This window comes from Crassostrea angulata, chromosome 1, assembly GCF_025612915.1.
Source record: "Crassostrea angulata isolate pt1a10 chromosome 1, ASM2561291v2, whole genome shotgun sequence".
Classification (NCBI taxonomy): Eukaryota; Metazoa; Mollusca; class Bivalvia; order Ostreida; family Ostreidae; genus Magallana; species Magallana angulata.
This window is the reverse complement of record NC_069111.1, coordinates 472,585-491,056: the sequence shown is the minus strand read 5'-3', so window position 1 is coordinate 491,056 and position 18,472 is coordinate 472,585. Positions and strand designations below refer to the sequence as shown.

Below are 18,472 nucleotides of genomic sequence, written 5' to 3'. Positions count from 1 at the left end.
AGCTTAAACAACTGAGTAGCACATATAAAACAACAAAAATATATATTGTAGTGGTCCATAAGCTTCAAAAATGGAACGTTTCTTGTTCAGTGTGCTGGCACGTGGTGCATCAAAAAAAGAAGATAATTCTAGCTCGCATGCATGGAGCGCAATTAATGTAATAAATGAATTCACTATACTGATATATTTCACCGGAAGTACAATTTTTGGTTTATATAACATCGAATAGATGACATATGTAAGGATTATAACATATACCTAAATTCAATATGAAATAAATTAAATGCAAAATAATTATAATTTCATTTACAACTATAGGGCTATAAGCTTACAAAGTCTGAATGCTCAAGTCCTAATCATTTAATGCGTGTAAAAGACTGAATGTTGATAGTCAATGTTTTGAACAACTAGTTAGTTAGTTGCTATAGTCTTTACCAATTAATGTCTCTTCTGAAATAACTCCTCCTGGCATGTTTTACATTTTCTCTATGTCACAAAAACAATATCAACACCTTTAAGCGTTCTATATAATATCTAAAAGTTTAAGAATAGTTTTAACACAATACTGTCAATGCTTCAACTGTAAATTTAACACTTGTGCATTGTTCCAATATGTGAAAAGTTCAACAAAAGTGCAAAACTGTCGTTTTACGATAAAAAAGAAATTTAAAAAAAATGTTGATCCCTCTCTGAATCATATCGCAATCAAAATTACCAAAACAGTATTCCTTTATAAAAAATATTGGTCATTTTGTATACAGCGATAGCTTGTGATTAACATTGCCTGGTTCTATGTTAACTTTCGAGAGTGTGTTAACAATTATTTACAGCTGAGAAAGCAAATGATAAAACGAAACATAAAATTTGAAAAGTGATAAAATTGATGATTAATAATGAAAAGCTAACCCGTACTCATTTTATCTATGCTATTTGTTGGCAAAATGTTGGCAGTTTCCCACTAGGAAATAATTTTAACATTTATTGTAATATACATTCTTAATTTACACTTAATTCATATAAAGCATGTAATTATTTGACAAATTGTTTGTAAACATAATTAAAAAAAACTAACTATGATAAAAAGAAGAAACCCTCTTTTTATTTTGTATTTTTTATAAGTTCTGATTTCAAATCATGCAATGTTTGGAGTCAGAGGGTGTATAAATGTGCGTCAGTGTGAAAGTTCATGTTTTGTCTTTTTTGCCAATCTTGTGCTCGTTTAAATGAAATTACGTTTGCAGATGAAACGTTGACAAAATTAGAGTTCTGATCTAGGACGGAAGCTTTGCAGGATAGGACTGTATGCATTCGAATTCCGAAGATCAAGCTTATTATCTCTACCCGATATTGTTTTTTAGAACGAAATTCGGTACTTAAATCCATTCATTGATTAGATTTAAATTTGTAATACATTTGAATACAATGTAACACGATATTTTATCTGAAATTAAAACTCAGAGTTAATAAGTGATGAAACAATGGGAACCATATTGTTAATCAAATTGATCAGATACTAACCCATTACATCTCAATCAGTTGGACGATTCATTGTTGAGCATCCTCAGAAATTGTTAGGAGATGTTTTCCAACCTGGCCCTCTTTGGATTTCTTTATTGTGAGTTTGATCTATTACAAAATTATAAATCTATTTGTTAAAGGGGCTGGTCATAATTTTGATCAAATTCTATTTTTTTTTATTATTTACAATGCTTCTGATATGCATTTCTAATGATCAAATACAATTTGAGAGTCATTCGTGGAGCAATATACAGGGCTTACACTTCTTTGTCATGTAAACAAGGCTCGTGCCCTGTTTTTGGTTTACAAAGGTTCAATATACCAGTAAAAAATCCAGCTAAGGTGTCTATCTTTTTATTTGTTCTAAGCATAGATTAACAGTTCCTAACGTTTCACACATTTGATTAGGTTTGAAACTGAAATTTTTACTTCAACGTTCAAAATGTAAACAATTTGTTTTACTTAGCCAAAAGATTAAAGCTCTGTAACTCGCTCATAACTAAGAAAATAACACTCAAATTTCGGTTGCTTAATGCCTTTCTAAAGCATTATAAATATAAAAATTGGAACAATGATTTTTGACCAAATTCAAGACCATGCTCCTTTAAGATATTTATCTTAAATATTTAGTTTAGAGGTATTTAATTTAGTAAGACTATCTAATTTGAATTTGTGTTCGGCCCTTGGACAAAAGACAGGAAAAGTTTTAGACTAAATATATTTCTTCTATGGTATCAGCACCATGATAATTATAAACAAGAATTATATGGGTAATTGTCATAATTACCCTCAGGGGAAACGAACGGACGTGTGCAAGAGCAGGACTGCTAACATTTGCTTAGTTATCAGTTAAGATGTCTAGCCACAAATCAAGCCCCGGGGCCATAAAACTTAGGTGAGCTGACTCCTGAGCTAAGTCTCACTTTTACAAAAAAAATTCTAGTAAAACAGTTAGACTGAGATCAAAAGTGAGTTCGTCTAATTTTTATGGTCCCACTAACAGTTGCTTAGTTATATGTTTATTCATATTTCCAATGTGTTAAACCATCGATTATTTGTATGTTTCTCTATATCAAAACTTGCCCTGTAATTAGTGAGCTTTATTCATAAAAACTAGATACAAAAGTGTAAACGTTTGATAAAGAAATGCTGACCATGAAAAAAAACCTGTTAAATATGTAGAAAGCAGTTTTACCACAATGAGTGAAATTGTATGAAGACCTGCAAAACGTTAGAGAAAGAAATATTCAAATAGATAACAAGCTCAAGTTAGGTATTAGTGATTTCTTAAAGAAAAAAATATGAAAATTCTTTATCGGATATTACAAGCAAATCTATGCGAGACAATTTAATTTCACAGGGATACAAGAAGAAAGATTTTAGGATTGTGAATAGATGAAACGAGATATCTTGAGACGAAAACTTCATATTCGATTCAAACAATTTTTTTTAAAAAAGTAAACATAATGGGAAAATACATTATCAGGAATTCACCAAATTTATCAGGAAGAATGACATCATAGACATACCTAAATCAAGACAGACTCATTCTTTTGCCTGGTTTCACAGTCATTAAACTATGAACTATCAAAAGTGCGCTGTTCGTTAAAGATACGCCCATGACATTTGTAAACACTGGCTGTAAATTTTAATATATATTGTGGTTCCAATTGAAAATTGTACGTGATGAGAAGGTAGATGATGTTCTTTTTCGTAGTTTATATAACCCTTTTAAAAAAGCAAACATTCCTTACCAGATTGTTTTTTCAAACATTGAACAGGAACTTTTAACTGTTTGAGACATTTGTAAAATATATCTACTATGGGAAACTATTCTGCAGAAACTGTCAATTTAAGTGATTATGAAACTCCTGGCGATTTTATTGCTTATATTCAAAGCTGTGACATTGTCATTTGCTGAGTTAAAAGCGAGTTACTAAGCTTGCAATTCTTTTCTATGTAAACAACGCCTTTATTTATAGACCTTCATTGGATCGGTTAAACGTTAGGAACTGTTTTTTGCGCTTAAAATGAATAAGATAGACAGATCAGCTTGAAAAAGATTTTGACTGGTATATTGAACCTATGTAAACAGAAACAGGACACGAGCCTTGTTTACACGACAAAGAATTGTTTGCTCTGTATATTGCATATAATCTACGACTGACAGTCAAATATCATGATATCATTAAATATGAATTCTTAAAGCATTATTAATAGTAAAAACCGAAAAATAGAATTTGACCAAAATTGTGACCATGACCCTTTAAATTAAGAGAATATTGATACCTTTAAGAGCTTATAAATTCTTTTTGTTAGGTTAGTTACAGATACAGCAACCAATGAATTTTGGTATTATTCAATTGATTTTTGTACCAACATTTGTAATTTTATTGTGAATTGACGAATGGGTTGAGACAATCTTAAGGTCGTTTAACGAGTAAAAATGAATTATTTCTTATGAAGTGCATCATTATATTATTTTAGATTGAATTTTGAATTAGAATTTATAGATTTTTGTAATCAGATGTGGATAGCCCACTTTCGATGTGTTTGTCCTTTAACTATTGTACTACAAATATTTATGTTCCATATGAAACTCAGTCATATGTAAATTTGTTGTCGGCTAACAATGCCTACGATTTTTAAAAGAACATAGAACAAAGTGAACTGCTAAATGCAATAAACTAGGCTCTAGACGAGGTTAAAAAAGAGAACATTGATTTTGTTATGAAAAAAATATGTTTTTCATAACGCAGCAAAAAATCTTTCGGTACTAGAAAAATTAACACGCCTAAGAAACAAAAAAAGATAAACCGTGGTTCAATAAATCCTTTAAAACAGCAAGAAAAAAATTCTGCTTGGCAAAGAAAATTCACAATAAATATAAATTTGGCGATACATGTACGAAAGATTCACTCAAGGGTAATAGCAAAGAATACAATGCAACCTTGGACCGTTGCATGAAAAATAACAGATGCAATTAAAAACAAAAAAAATTAAAACATTTGCAGTAGAAGTAGTATAGACGAATGGAAAGTTCTAAATCAATGGGATAAATTTATAAAATGTGCTGTAAGTATAAATGATATATATGATTGTTATGGAAAATGAATAAATAAGATCATACAGAAGATGATGTCAAGCAGCCAAGTTTAAGGTGTGAAGAAGACTCTTTTGGTTTTTGTGAATCTTCTATATCTGACTTAGAAATCCTTTCTACTATTATAATAATCAAGAATAGTATCTTCCGATTGTGATCAAGTTTTGAATAAGCGTATTGTATCTGCTATAGCAAAATTCGTATCTGCGTATGTACGCTTTATCTGTATTAGCACCAAACGAGTTTTACAGTTTTATTGTTTTATTGCATATATATGATACAGGAGTTGTACCAGATGAATGGTTAATAGGCATAGTAAAACCTTTTTTATAAAAATAAAGGTCACCCAAACACAACCCAAAAATTACAGACTAATTACTTTCTTAAGTTGCCTCTGCAAGTTCTTCACAGGCATTTTATGCAATAGTTTTCAATTTTTTTCTGATAATTTAAAGACTCTCGACACACCAAAATATAATTTGATGAATCGATAGGGAATTTGTAATGAAATATGATTCCACAAAACAGAGATCAATGTCGGCTTTTAGTTACTTTAAATGAGTTTTATTTTTTTTCAGTGAAATGAGAAAACTTGTTTTGAGAACAAACGGGATATTTTAGAGCATAAGATATGGTGTCAATGTGTAATATAATGATGAATAGATACATGTTGAAATATGATTTTACAACAAATGCGTATTACGAGTAACAGTTTATTTACAGTTTTTAATCAAAAGATTTTAGAAAATATCTACACTTCTTGTTTTTCGTTTTCATAAATTGTCGTTTTCATAAAAATATTATAAAGTTTATATGGCCGTCTTTGATAGGTATAGATTATTGTTTTTTGCATTATTTGATATATTATTTAGCTTTAATGTAACAAGATGCATTTTTATGATAATTTTATTCATACATTGTTCATCTTTCTTTAAAATCATCATCATCCTACATTTTATCTATATTTTACATGTATATATTTAGGAACATACTACTATGCCTATAACTCCCTCTCTTTTATGCAGCTATCAATTAATTATTAATTGTTCTAATTGGCCAGTTCTACGTTTTGAGGTTTAAATATCTTATTCATGAAATAATGTATTTTATAAAGATCCTAGTAATTCATAGTTTTGATATCTAAGTTTTATTATTTTATTTCCATTATATGCGAAAGGTTAGTTATTGTTACCATATTTGATACTTGTAGTTAGAGAGTACCATGTTTCGATTATTCAACAGCTAAGCATGTGATTGTGAAACCTTGTTCCATGAACAGGTGATCGTTGCAAAATTATATTTTTATTTTTATTATATGTATCTTGAAATAATGTGATCTATAAAGGAGCTTCATCGAAAGTTTATGTTTTATTTAAAGAGACAGTACGGTGCATCTTATCGAAAAACCGACTTGAAAAAAATTCCGATTGGGTTCGGTATTTTGGTACTACTTATATATAAATAAACTTTCAGAAAATTACAAATTTCTACATGAGCTTAATCTAATTAGTTCATTAGAATTAATGATTGCTAATAACCCATACATATTTACATTGCAACGTGTTACCGCGTTCAGCCTTCTATACTATTACGCATGCGTATTTACTATAAACAAAACACATGCATGCCTCGCAAAGATTCTCCTGGACAAGTTTGATAACAGAAATATGTCTTTTCTACTTCTCCTAGGTAATAATGTTCAAAGTTTTTGAAATACCCAGAAATATTATTTTGTGAGCATGCATTTTGCGTGTTTATCAGAGGAGTTGCTACAAGCTGATTTTACATTGTAAGTAAGACCCCATTCAGGGGTTATTTGACATACTTATGTCTGTTCATTTTAAAATAAACTGAAATTGGTGAATCATTTATAAATTATCGAGAAAGTGATGATGTGTTCCCGTTTAGGGAGTCCGTTTCCCTCGTATTCGTTGCCGACCATGATTAAGCGAAGATCTTAGTTTTCAGAACGTGTCAATTGCTGTCAATCAAAATCCACGTGGTACAAATAAACGACATATATTATTCCGATTTGTACGACCCTTAAATTTTAAAAGGCTCCTAATTATATCCATTAGGTTCGTGAAAGGGATTTGTATGTACTTCAACTGTCACACTCAACGTTTTTTCGTACAATACATTGGGTAAATCCGAAGTTAAACATAACTGTGTTTTCAGCTGTACTGTCTCTTTAATTAAATATCGATATTGATAATGACATAGGGCACATTTCTATATTTTTGTAAATTATGTTCAAGGGCAGTAACTCTTATTGACCCTCAAAGTGTAATGCATTATAACCAGAGTGATACTTCTTTACAAATGGTTTGATTATTAAACTCTGAGCAGTAATGTATTTCATGAGTATATATTTGAATATGATTGTATCTTTTATGCCGAAACTCATTGTAGACATTGATCATTTTTATGCTGATATCTATATATTATATTACAGGGTTTATTCTCTTAATCCCTGTATCATCTGACTAAATGATACTAAAGACTAAAGAACCCTTAAGTGGACTTGTTTATTTTTAAGAAAACCAACTTTCACACTAAGATAACCTAATAGAACAATGTTTCCGTTTACTATAAACAAAAGTACAAAATAAACCATGTAAAAAATTAGAGGCCGATATTGGTGTCATTTTTGTATCATTATTTCTCAAAAACATTTCTTCGTCGATCCATCAAATAATGCATTGGAGTGTCGAGCCACCCAAAATTCAATAAGGATATCAGTCCGGTCCCACCCTTATCAACTTTCTTCAGGGTAATACTCATCCTCGAATCTTAATTTTGATTTCAAATACATACACTTTTTTTAAGGATTTGAGTTCAGGACTGAGTTGAGAGATTTGAAAATTTGATGACGGCGGGCCCGGTTTTAGAAAAGACTATTTTACATTCGACAACATAATGTTGTTAAAATGTTTACTACAATCATGAATGTAAATGTATCCCAAAAAGAAATTGTTCTGCGCCTTTATTGATTTTAAACAAGCTCTTGGTACTGTATGGCACAACGCTTTATAGTATAAATTTTATAAAAGTGATATATCTGACAAATGCCTGACTTTAAAAAATGTTCAATGGAATAAAGTCTTGTCACTTGTCTTATTTCCCAAATATATTAATGACAATGAAAGTTTTATGATTGATATTAATGTCAGTAGGTTAACTAGTATAACAAATGTAACAAATGACAACCTGATTCTTTATTGTAAACTTTATATTTTATTCTACGTGGACCACACTTGTAATCTGAGTCAGCTTCAAATTTACAGCAAGCCCTTGATGAATTTCATAAGATCGGTAGAAAATGGGTGAAAAAAAGAAAAATTGGATCAGTCCCCAAAAGTACTTTTATGTATAAGGGTGAAACATTAGAAGCTGTAAAAGAGTATAACTATCTATGAATAAATCTTTTCACCTTCGGCTTTTCTGAAACCAAGAAACATCGAAGTGTAATAATTAAAAAAATGTAATTGTAATATGTAGTGAGTGTATTTTTTGATTTCCAATTACAAGGTAAGCATTTACGACTTCCATTTTCATTGAAGAACAACAGTCGATGATATCAAAAAGCCTAGATTTTGATTTCGTTGGGTATAGTTTTATAAAGCGTTGAAAAATCGTACGTTTTGATGCTTTTGATTTTGATAAGATTTTGTGACCTCAGAGTTTCTAATAATTCTTTAGAGTTTTTCAGTATCCACATCTGATTCACAACCCTTTTGGGGTATAATTTTGTACAGTACTCTTCCTTTGCTACAGTAAGAATTTTAGTGAGGAGTAAAGAGAGAGATTTGGTAGAACATTTACTGAAACCAGCTATATCTGTTTGTAAGGACTTTTGTGAAGCTTTGGAATCCAGTTCAACTAAATCTGTTGCAATTTTGTAAATGTTATTAATAAATTGACTGGGCTATTGGACCCCTTGCTTGTAATTGATTTCATTAAGTCATTCGGCTAGCATTGCTAAAGTAAGCGATTTGCCCCCTACGTCCCTTTTTTGAAATTTGTTTCCTAAATTTGCAAGGTACATTTTTGTTTTTCAGTTACAAACATCAATGTTTGTTGGAGTCTGTGTAATTTATGCAGACGAGTAAATGTAACGACGGACCAGTCATCAATGTACATATTTACTAAAACTGATATAAAATTGACAGCAGATCGAGCAATAGATGGAAAGTTTCAGAATTTTACAAATGGCGACTGTGCAGGTACAAACGTTAATGGAAAACACAAACAGGCATGGTGGAACATATCTCTACCGGATCAGGCAAACATTTACAAAATCAACTTAATGTTCAGAGAAAAGTGTGAGTTTGTAAATCCAGAATTCCATGAATGCAGGATTGCATAAAAAACTAATTAGTGAAAAAGTAAAATAAAATCAATTTTGAAGTTATTGTTCATATCAATAATTTTTAGCTGTCTGGTTTTGCTTGCGCTTCACACATAATTTAGGATATTAAAGAAGTTATCGTTTAACTCTGTTCTTATTTTTCCCCATTTTATTGTAACCAGAGTAACATTCGAAAAATAATTAACTTTGACCTTTAAAGTGTGCAAAGAAATGACGCGTCAAATCAAATTGAAACAAAATCATTGTAGTTTTTTGTCATTACTAAGAGTATAATACATGTATATAACATGTTTTTTGTTTGTTTTTGTTTATATTAATTTTTCTCGCAGATATCCGCCATTACGGTTACTACGTCTTTATCAACAAAGAGGATATTAACATTGAAGGTTTGACCTCCCTGACTCCCGTGTACCATGAGGAGAATGAAAAGCATCCCGGTGTCCAGAATATTATCATGTTTCCTGGTGGTATCCAAGGGAAACAAATGTACATTTATCATAACAAATCTGGTGAGGGTGAGAATAACAAAAACGTGTTGGACATCTGTGAGGTGGAAATCTGGGGTATAAGTATTAGATATTCTCCTACTTTAGGGATGATTTTTAAAGCGAAATCCATAAACGTTTCCAATTCAATGACATTACAAGAATAATATTATTATTTTTTTTGTATTTAATGTCTATTGATGAAATTTAAATTTTGAATAATGTTCTTTTTTTTAATTTTCAATTCTCTTTTTACAAAGGTTGCTTAAACTACACTGAGAACGTTAATTGCACATGTTCACGAAATGAAAGTGACAACCTCCTCCCTAAAGGTGGGTCACTGCATGGAGTAATGAATTAAACACTTACCTTATTTTGTTTCATGCATACTATTATTCTTCAGAAACTTAAATAAGGGTTGCGCAAAAAAACTCTTATTTGTAATTGTTTATCAGAATGACAGTTATCTCATGGATGTTCCTTTCGTATGATATTTATTATATCTTTATCATACACATAAAATCACATTTTTTTTTTCAGCAATGCTATCATCGATCGTTGCCTGGCCTAATAATAACCTGACTTTGATTTGTCACCAGGGGAATGTAAAATTCCAAGATAAATTCAAACCGAAGTTAGATTTAACTCACAACTATCAAAATATTTCATTCACTTGTCTAGATGGTAGGTATTGAATACTTTCTTAATTTCAAACTTTAGTCAGTTGTTAGAAACAAAAACATTATTTTTGCTTCTTCTTACCTACTTAATACAATTTCAAGCTTTCGTGCGATCTTTAAACAGAATAGATTTTTGAATTGTTCTGTTTATTTTGTTTGATGTTAGTGACGCGCTTTTTACACAAAAACAAAGTTAAAGCTTTAAAATATTGCGTACGCAAAACAATCGCACTTAATTTATCTATCACATTATAAGGAACATTTGAACCCCACACAACAAAGTTGCAAATGCTGTTATGTCTTTTACCAGCCCGTCCTTCAGACTGTCAGTCAGTCAGTCCTGCTTGTTTTTAAGCATAACTCCTCTTAAACTGCTGCGTGGAGTATTGTAAAACTTTGTAGTTTTTTAGGATACAATGTGAAGATATGCGCATTACCAAAAGATTCTGACTCAAGTATTTTCCTGAGTATTTTGGTCCTATTTTGAAATAAGTAATGAACAGTTGTAAGTGCTACTCCTCTTTATACGCTGCACTGAATTAACTAAAACTTTGTAAGCATTTAGGACACAATGTGCAGATGTGTATTTTACAACGAAATTATGATTCTGTTCCCTCCCTTTTTTTGCTCTTCATTACTTCGTTTTTTTTTTATTGTTAAAGACAATGAAATAGATGTGCAGATTTGCAGGAAGCTTTTAGCTGAGAGTAGTATGCGACTAATGCACCAAGTTTAAAATATTTTTGTATATTTAATGCTTACCTTAACTTGCCATTTATAATGTTTATCAATGTTAACAAAAATGGGATAGCTTGCTCACTTTTTCTTTTATTTGTCCAGTTTTAATTGAATTTCTAAAGCATTGTAAACATTTAAAAAAAAATTATGGATATTAGTTCTTAGATTTTTTTCTCTTTTTTTTTGGTAATTTTCATACAAAATCAAAATTTTAACATTTCATAAAATATATGCCTTCTCATGGAGAACAAAATGCTAATTTTCGTTTTGTCAAAAATATGATTTCATTTTTAAGCTTGCCATAAGGATGCTTACAACGCCATCACTACTGACGTGGAAAACTCCGGGCAATTTATGAGGTTGAGTGTTGAAGATTATTTCAATTATACCTGTAAAATCGGGCACCGATTTGAGTCGGGAAATCTCATCAGAATTTGCCAGGAAAATGGTTCTTGGAGTGGAGAAGAACCTATTTGTAAACGTAATTGGGATTTGATTATGTTTGTATAAATATCAACCAAATAATGATTTAATGCAATTCTTAATAATAATAACAATTCCCTTATATTTTAGAATAATTAGATGCATAATGTATAATGTATAACTTTCCGTTTCTTTCTGACAAAAAGGTACATATTGCCGTACGATCATTTTACTGAAATTAAACATTTTCTCCTCACAGTCTATTGTGTAATAATCTTTGTTTAATCTTGTATAAAACCAACTTACAATGGTAGAACTGCAAACGGGTTTTAAAACCGACCAATCATCACTTAGAGTATCGGAGATAACGTCACAACACTTGTAAAAATGGACATAGACATGCTGCTGGAAATCTAATCAGAATTTGCCAGTAAAACGGTTTTGGAATGGGGAAAAATTATTTAAAATTGCAAAAGTTATTTTCTTTTTGATAAAAAGATACCAAAGAACCTTTGAGTTGGAGAATAGAAACATTTACAGTATTTAACTGCCCGTTTAAATTGATACTTCTTATCATACAGAATAATATATTAACGTCAGAAAGTAAAAAATTACGGCGGCGTGGAAGGGCCAGATGAGAAAAAAAATTAATCTTATTCGTTCGGACGAATTAGCTATTTGTTCGGACGAATAAGTTATTTATTCGGACGAATTAGGATTTGTTCGGACGAATTAGGATTCGTTCGGACAAATAAATTAGTTTTTCGGACGAATTAAGATTTGTTCGGACGAATTAGCTATTTGTTCGGACAAATAAGTTATTTGTTCGGACAAATAAGTTATTTGTTCGGACGTACTAGCATTTGTTCGGACGAACTAGGATTTGTTCGGACAAATAAGTTATTTGTTCGGACGAATTATGATTTGTTCGGACAAATAAGTTATTTGTTCGGACGAATTAGCTATTTGTTCGGACAAATAACTTATTTGTTTGGACGAATTAGGATTTGTTCGGACGAATTAGCTATTTGTTCGGACAAATAACTTTTTTGTTCGGACGAATTAGGATTTGTTCGGACGAATTAGGATTTGTTCGGACGAATAAGTTATTAATAGTGGTACATGTATGAGAGAGAGAGAGAGAGAGAGAGAGAGAGAGAGAGAGAGAGAGAGAGAGAGAGATGTCATAATCATGGATACATAAATGTGAAAAGTCTAATCAGTTTACATGATCATTCGCGGATCCAGAAAAATTTACCGGGATGGTGGTGGTTGGGGGGGGTATGATAGATAGTTTTGTTTGCGGGGTGGGGGTGCAAGGCTCCCCGACCACCCCTGCTCTAGATCCGCGTATAGATGTATGCCAACTCCAAGCAGCGCAGGTTTTTTCTTAACTAACTATAAGTTTTATTTCGCGCAATGCCAGAAGAAATGATTCCAATAGTCATAATCATATGATTCCGCAGGTGGATATCGATTGTCGATGTTTATATTGAAAATATAGTCATTCTCCTCTTTACTTGGGACACTGGACATACGACATTATCTTTCGCCTTAACTTTATACATGTATACGATCAAAGTTAACTGATATACTTCGTGGAATTGTAATAATCGCACAGTTACTTAAGTGACTTATAAAACAAACTAATTTTTACTTATACTTTATAATATAAAGTCACAAAATAACCCAACATCCTAACTATAATGCAAAAAAGTAATAAAAATAGAATTTAATGATAAAAATACTTATTGTCCGTCAAATAGACCTCTGATGACGTATTTGCATGTTAAAAGTATCATATGGCTTTGTAAAGTTTTCCTATGTTTGGAATCTTAGGAGCGCAAATAAAAACGTTATCAATAATCATAACTGATTAAATCAAGTTATGGGGAAAATTAAAATAATTGGACGATTTAAGGTGAAATAAACGCTTACAAAACAATTGACAATTTTATACAATATTTTCAAAAGGTTGTATCTCATTTTTCTTAACTGTTATTGAAAAATATTGTTTATGAATCATACTATCGTAAACATCTGGGGCCCGTTTCTCAAAAAGGCCTACGTCCAGGACTAGGCTTAGTCCGGACTAAATCAGGGACTAAACCCCAAAACTAGACTAAGCTGCGTTTCACAAAAAGGCGGAAACTTAGTCAGAACTAAATTTGGGTTTAAATCTACGCCTGCTAATGGGCAGGCGTAAGTCCTTAGTCTGTACACAAAAATGGGGAGCGTTTTGTTTCTAAGACAAAATAAACAGAGATTTTTAATTTTGGTATTGTTTTACATGTTATTAAGGAAACATTCACATTTATTGAGATATTTGCACATGTACATCTAACTTTTTTATATATATAAAAAAAACATTTTGTTCGATAACTTTTTTCTAAATATATTAAGATTAAATACATTTGATAAATAATGGGCTCAATTCACTAAACGTATGTAATATACATTACTACTCGGTAAACCCCGATAACTGATATAAACACAATAATTAAAAAGATGTTATAATTCTTAATAATACATGTATTCTACAACAATAACTCCGAGTTCATGCATCGTATAGATGTATACAAGCAGGGATAGATAATTGATTTTTAAATCAATACTCAGTAAGCAATGTCTGAGACCATTTTAGTGTTTCTAATAAAATTTGAACCCATAAAACGAAACTGATTTCAAAAAGTTGAGAATACTTCTTTAATGGGAGCATCTCAAAACGTTTACAGTTGTTATTTGTGCTTGTGTGTATTTGTATGTTTCTTGCCTATATTACGAAAAATTTTACAACACGTTTGCATTATTTACAAATTATACTTATTATACAATGTATATACAAATGTATACCCCCAATAACTCAAACCAGTTAAGAAAAAAAAGTAGGAGTCAAACGTACTTGTTAGATCTAAAACCGCCTCTTATCCGGGGGAGGGGGATAGGGGATTTTTAAGATCTGTTTTCCATTAAACTTTAAGAAACCATTCGCTCATAAAACTTTCTTTAAATAGGGAGGGGGTTCTTGATTATTGCTTTTATATCTATATTTTAATAAAGATACTGTATACTGGAGTACTTTCGTCCTGTATAATCTTCACCATTCTACACCTGCAAACAGTTTCGCCCCGTCAAGAATTCTCCGAGTCACAGTTGTGTTTCAAGTTACTTATAATAGTTTTTGGCATTGGAATTCTTCAATTCTTAAAATCGCCTGCTGACACGAGGGTAAAATGGTTTAAAATTAAGGGGGGCAATTAATTCCTTGTATACAGTATATAGTACTTCAACAACCCCCCCCCCACCTCCCCCCCCCAAAAAAAACCCCAAAACAAAACAAGCAATTAGTTAAACAAAAACAGGAAAGAGGGTACAGGAGACTCTGGTCTAAAATGTTGTTATTTATCGTGTTGTTAAGTGTAAAAGATATCTTTCAATACTTTTATCACTTGAATCGCAGAAAATCAAGAATCGTTTCTATGCCATCGTCTACATTCTGTCTAAATTCCTACGATATTGGAACAGAGGATGGAATTTTTCTTTCTTTCTGTTGACATGGACAAGGTTCATGTACATGTTTTTTTTTTTATTTCAGTAGGTTGCTGTTTAAATCATAGTGATATTATTGTCTATAGATACCGGCAATTCAGTGATTTAATTAAAACATGTATAAAGCCTTATCCCAGCAGCCGAAAGTGTCTAACTATCTATATGAAGCATGACTGATCATTCTGCAGACGTTTGCAGGCATTTCCACTGTACTCTGCCCCTGCATTCTAATAATATTTTCAATTTTACACGAATATTGGACTTAATTTCTATGCATTGTTTTGTACATGATCAATTAAGTGCAATTGTGCTTTAATATCGTTTGCGATGAATTCAATTGTCATATATTTGGTTTCTGCAACATCTTATGTCTGCCCCTTTCATATCACCTGTATTTTCTCTAAAATATTATTATGTCAAGAAGCGTATAGGCGTTTATTCTTTTTTATTAACATAAATGTTATGAGCAATTTTAACTTGAACATTCTGTGGTATAGTATAGCTTGTGTACTTTCGAGTGAATGTACTATGAATCGGAAAATTGATCCACCATATAAAATCATAGCCTCAAAGCAAAACAAAATACGATGTGCGCATGCTTAGTACTCAGCGGAGATGTCTTAGTTCTTCGACATTTAAACCTTAACTTACGCCTCTTTCAGAAACGCAACTTAGACCCGACTTAATATTGGCGTAACTTTGTTGGTCGGACTAACCTAGGCCCAAATTTACGCCTTTTTGAGAAACTGGCCCCTGACGCCTATTTTTATCGGTCGAATGCGGCATCCAGGTTATTTATAGATAAAAACTGCATATGATGACGACTAACTTTGATTTTGTATCGACGATTTTTGATGCTATGTCTGATTTTAAAAATGAAATAGATTCAAAGTTGACTAATGAGACAACCATTAAGGTTAACATTAGTTTTAGACTATCGAAAACCCATGGCACCATGATAATATAACTCCAATATGTCAGATATTGCATACATGTCAGATAGTATACATGTAACACCTATGTCTATATATTATTAGCAATTTATCATTTGAAGGAAAGGGGTGGCTTGACCCCCCCCCCCCTTTCATCTACATCATTACCAGAGCAGATACATGTAGTCTAAATATACATGTAGTTTTTATATTACAAAGTATAAGTGAAAACTAGTTTGTTTTATAAGTCACTTAAGTAATTGTGCGATTATTAAAATTCCACGAAGCATATCAGTTAACTTTGATCGCATACATGTATATGAATAAAGTTAAGGCGAAAGATAATTTCGTATGTCCAGTGTCCCAAGTAAACAGGAGAATGACTACATTTTCAATATAAACATCGACAATCGAAATCCACCTGCGGAATCATATAATAATGACTATTGGAATCATTTCTTCTGGCATTGCGCGAAATAAAACTTATAGTTAGCAAAGAAAAAACCTGCGCTGCCTAGAGTTGGCATACATCTATACGCGGATCTAGAGCCGGGGTGGTTGGGGGGCCTTGCACCCCCACCCCGCAAACAAAACTATCTATCATACCCCCCCCCCCCCACGTAAATTTTTCTGGATCCGCGCATGATCATGTAAACTGATTAGACTTTTCACATTTATGTATCCATGATTATGACATCTCTCTCTCTCTCTCTCTCTCTCTCTCATACATGTACCACTTTTAATAACTTATTCGTCCGAACAAATCCTAATTTTATTGTCCGAACAAATAGGTTATTTGTCCGAGCAAATAAGCTATTTGTCCGAACAAATATCTAATTCGTCCGAACAAATCATAAATGGTCCGAACAAATAACTTATTTGTCCGAACAAATCCTAATTCGTCCGAACAAATCCTAATTCGTCCGAACAAATATCTAATTCGTCCGAACAAATAACTTATTCGTTTGAACAAATCGTAATTCGTCCGAACAAATCCTAATTCGTCCGAACAAATAACTTATTTGTCCGAACAAATCCTAATTCGTCCGAACAAATCCTAATTCGTCCGAACAAATACTAATTCGTCCGAGCAAATCCTAATTCGTCCGAACAAATAACTTATTCCTCCGAACAAATCCTAATTCGTCCGAACAAATCCTAATTCGTCCGAACAAATAACTTATTCGTCCGAACAAATAACTTAATTGTCCGAACAAATATGTAATTCGTCCAAACAAATCCTAATTCGACCGAACAAATAACTTATTCGTCCGAACAAATCCTTATTCGTCCGAACAAATCGTAATTCGTCCGAACAAATAACTTATTCGTCCGAACAAATCGTAATTCGTCCGAACAAATAACTTATTTGTCCGAACAAATAAGAATTTTTTATTTTTTCATCTGGCCCTTCCACGCCGCCGTAAAAAAATACCGAAAAATGTAAGGAAGAAGACAAAATGCATACTCAACAGCAATTTCTCTAATACAAGAATGCATTAGTTCATTAAATTAAAACAAAACAAACCACACGGGTAATTTTTCAATTGACAAAACTCGCAATCTTCATACCCGTATAAGCTATAATAATGTATTAACTAAAACCCTTTCATTTAAAATGAATACACCTTAGTATATATCGATCTGAATTTTTTCAGGAGTCAAACGTTAAAGAAGTGTATGATATGTACTATTTGATACATGATTTGATTTGTCATTTAGGATGCAAATGCCCTTGTGAACGATTAGCGTCACAGAATTTCATCAAAGATCCAATTGTCCTTCAACAGAGAATTGAGGAAACCAAACAATTCCTCGCGGTGAATAGATCGGAGTTGTCTGCCTTTAAGAGAAAGAAGATATCCAGCTATGACGGACGTGCTTCCTCTACAGGAATAGGGATGACTCTGGGGGTAGGGGTGATAACCTTTGTTATTGGCACAATCATCTGTTGTGATCTACTCACGTGCAAGGCAAAGAAAAGGAAGAAGAATGTTCCAAAGAGAGTGACTTTGCGTACGCGGTGGAAAACCTTACAAAATTAAACACGCACTGTAGCTTGTATTTTCTCATTTTTTGTAACAAGATCATTGACCACGTGAAATGAACATTATTATGGTTGGACTTTTTGGGGATTATTGTCCTACTATATCTTTGAAATATCTTTGAAAAACGCTTGATATACGAGCATATTTGTTGTTAGATTATTACAGCGACGTTAATTACATTTCGTTATTTGTCCGAGCAAATAAGCTATTTGTCCGAACAAATATCTAATTCGTCCGAACAAATCATAAATGGTCCGAACAAATAACTTATTTGTCCGAACAAATCCTAATTCGTCCGAACAAATCCTAATTCGTCCGAACAAATATCTAATTTGTCCGAACAAATAACTTATTCGTTTGAACAAATCGTAATTCGTCCGAACAAATCCTAATTCGTCCGAACAAATAACTTATTTGTCCGAACAAATCCTAATTCGTCCGAACAAATCCTAATTCGTCCGAACAAATACTAATTCGTCCGAGCAAATCCTAATTCGTCCGAACAAATAACTTATTCCTCCGAACAAATCGTAATTCGTCCGAACAAATCCTAATTCGTCCGAACAAATAACTTATTCGTCCGAACAAATAACTTAATTGTCCGAACAAATATGTAATTCGTCC

The 18,472-nt window shown here is 32.0% G+C and overlaps 1 protein-coding gene across 1 annotated transcript; it reads left to right on the top strand.

The window, feature by feature from the left end:
• Positions 1–1,560: 1,560 nt before the first annotated feature.
• Positions 1,561–17,998, top strand: LOC128173571 (uncharacterized). The gene is made up of 7 exons (XM_052839275.1): positions 1,561–1,615; positions 8,683–8,946; positions 9,323–9,556; positions 9,739–9,810; positions 10,019–10,162; positions 11,192–11,377; positions 17,523–17,998. The coding sequence occupies exons 1-7, from the start codon at positions 1,579–1,581 to the stop codon at positions 17,843–17,845; spliced, it is 1,260 nt and encodes a 419-aa protein (XP_052695235.1). The 5' UTR covers positions 1,561–1,578; the 3' UTR covers positions 17,846–17,998.
• Positions 17,999–18,472: the final 474 nt, after the last annotated feature.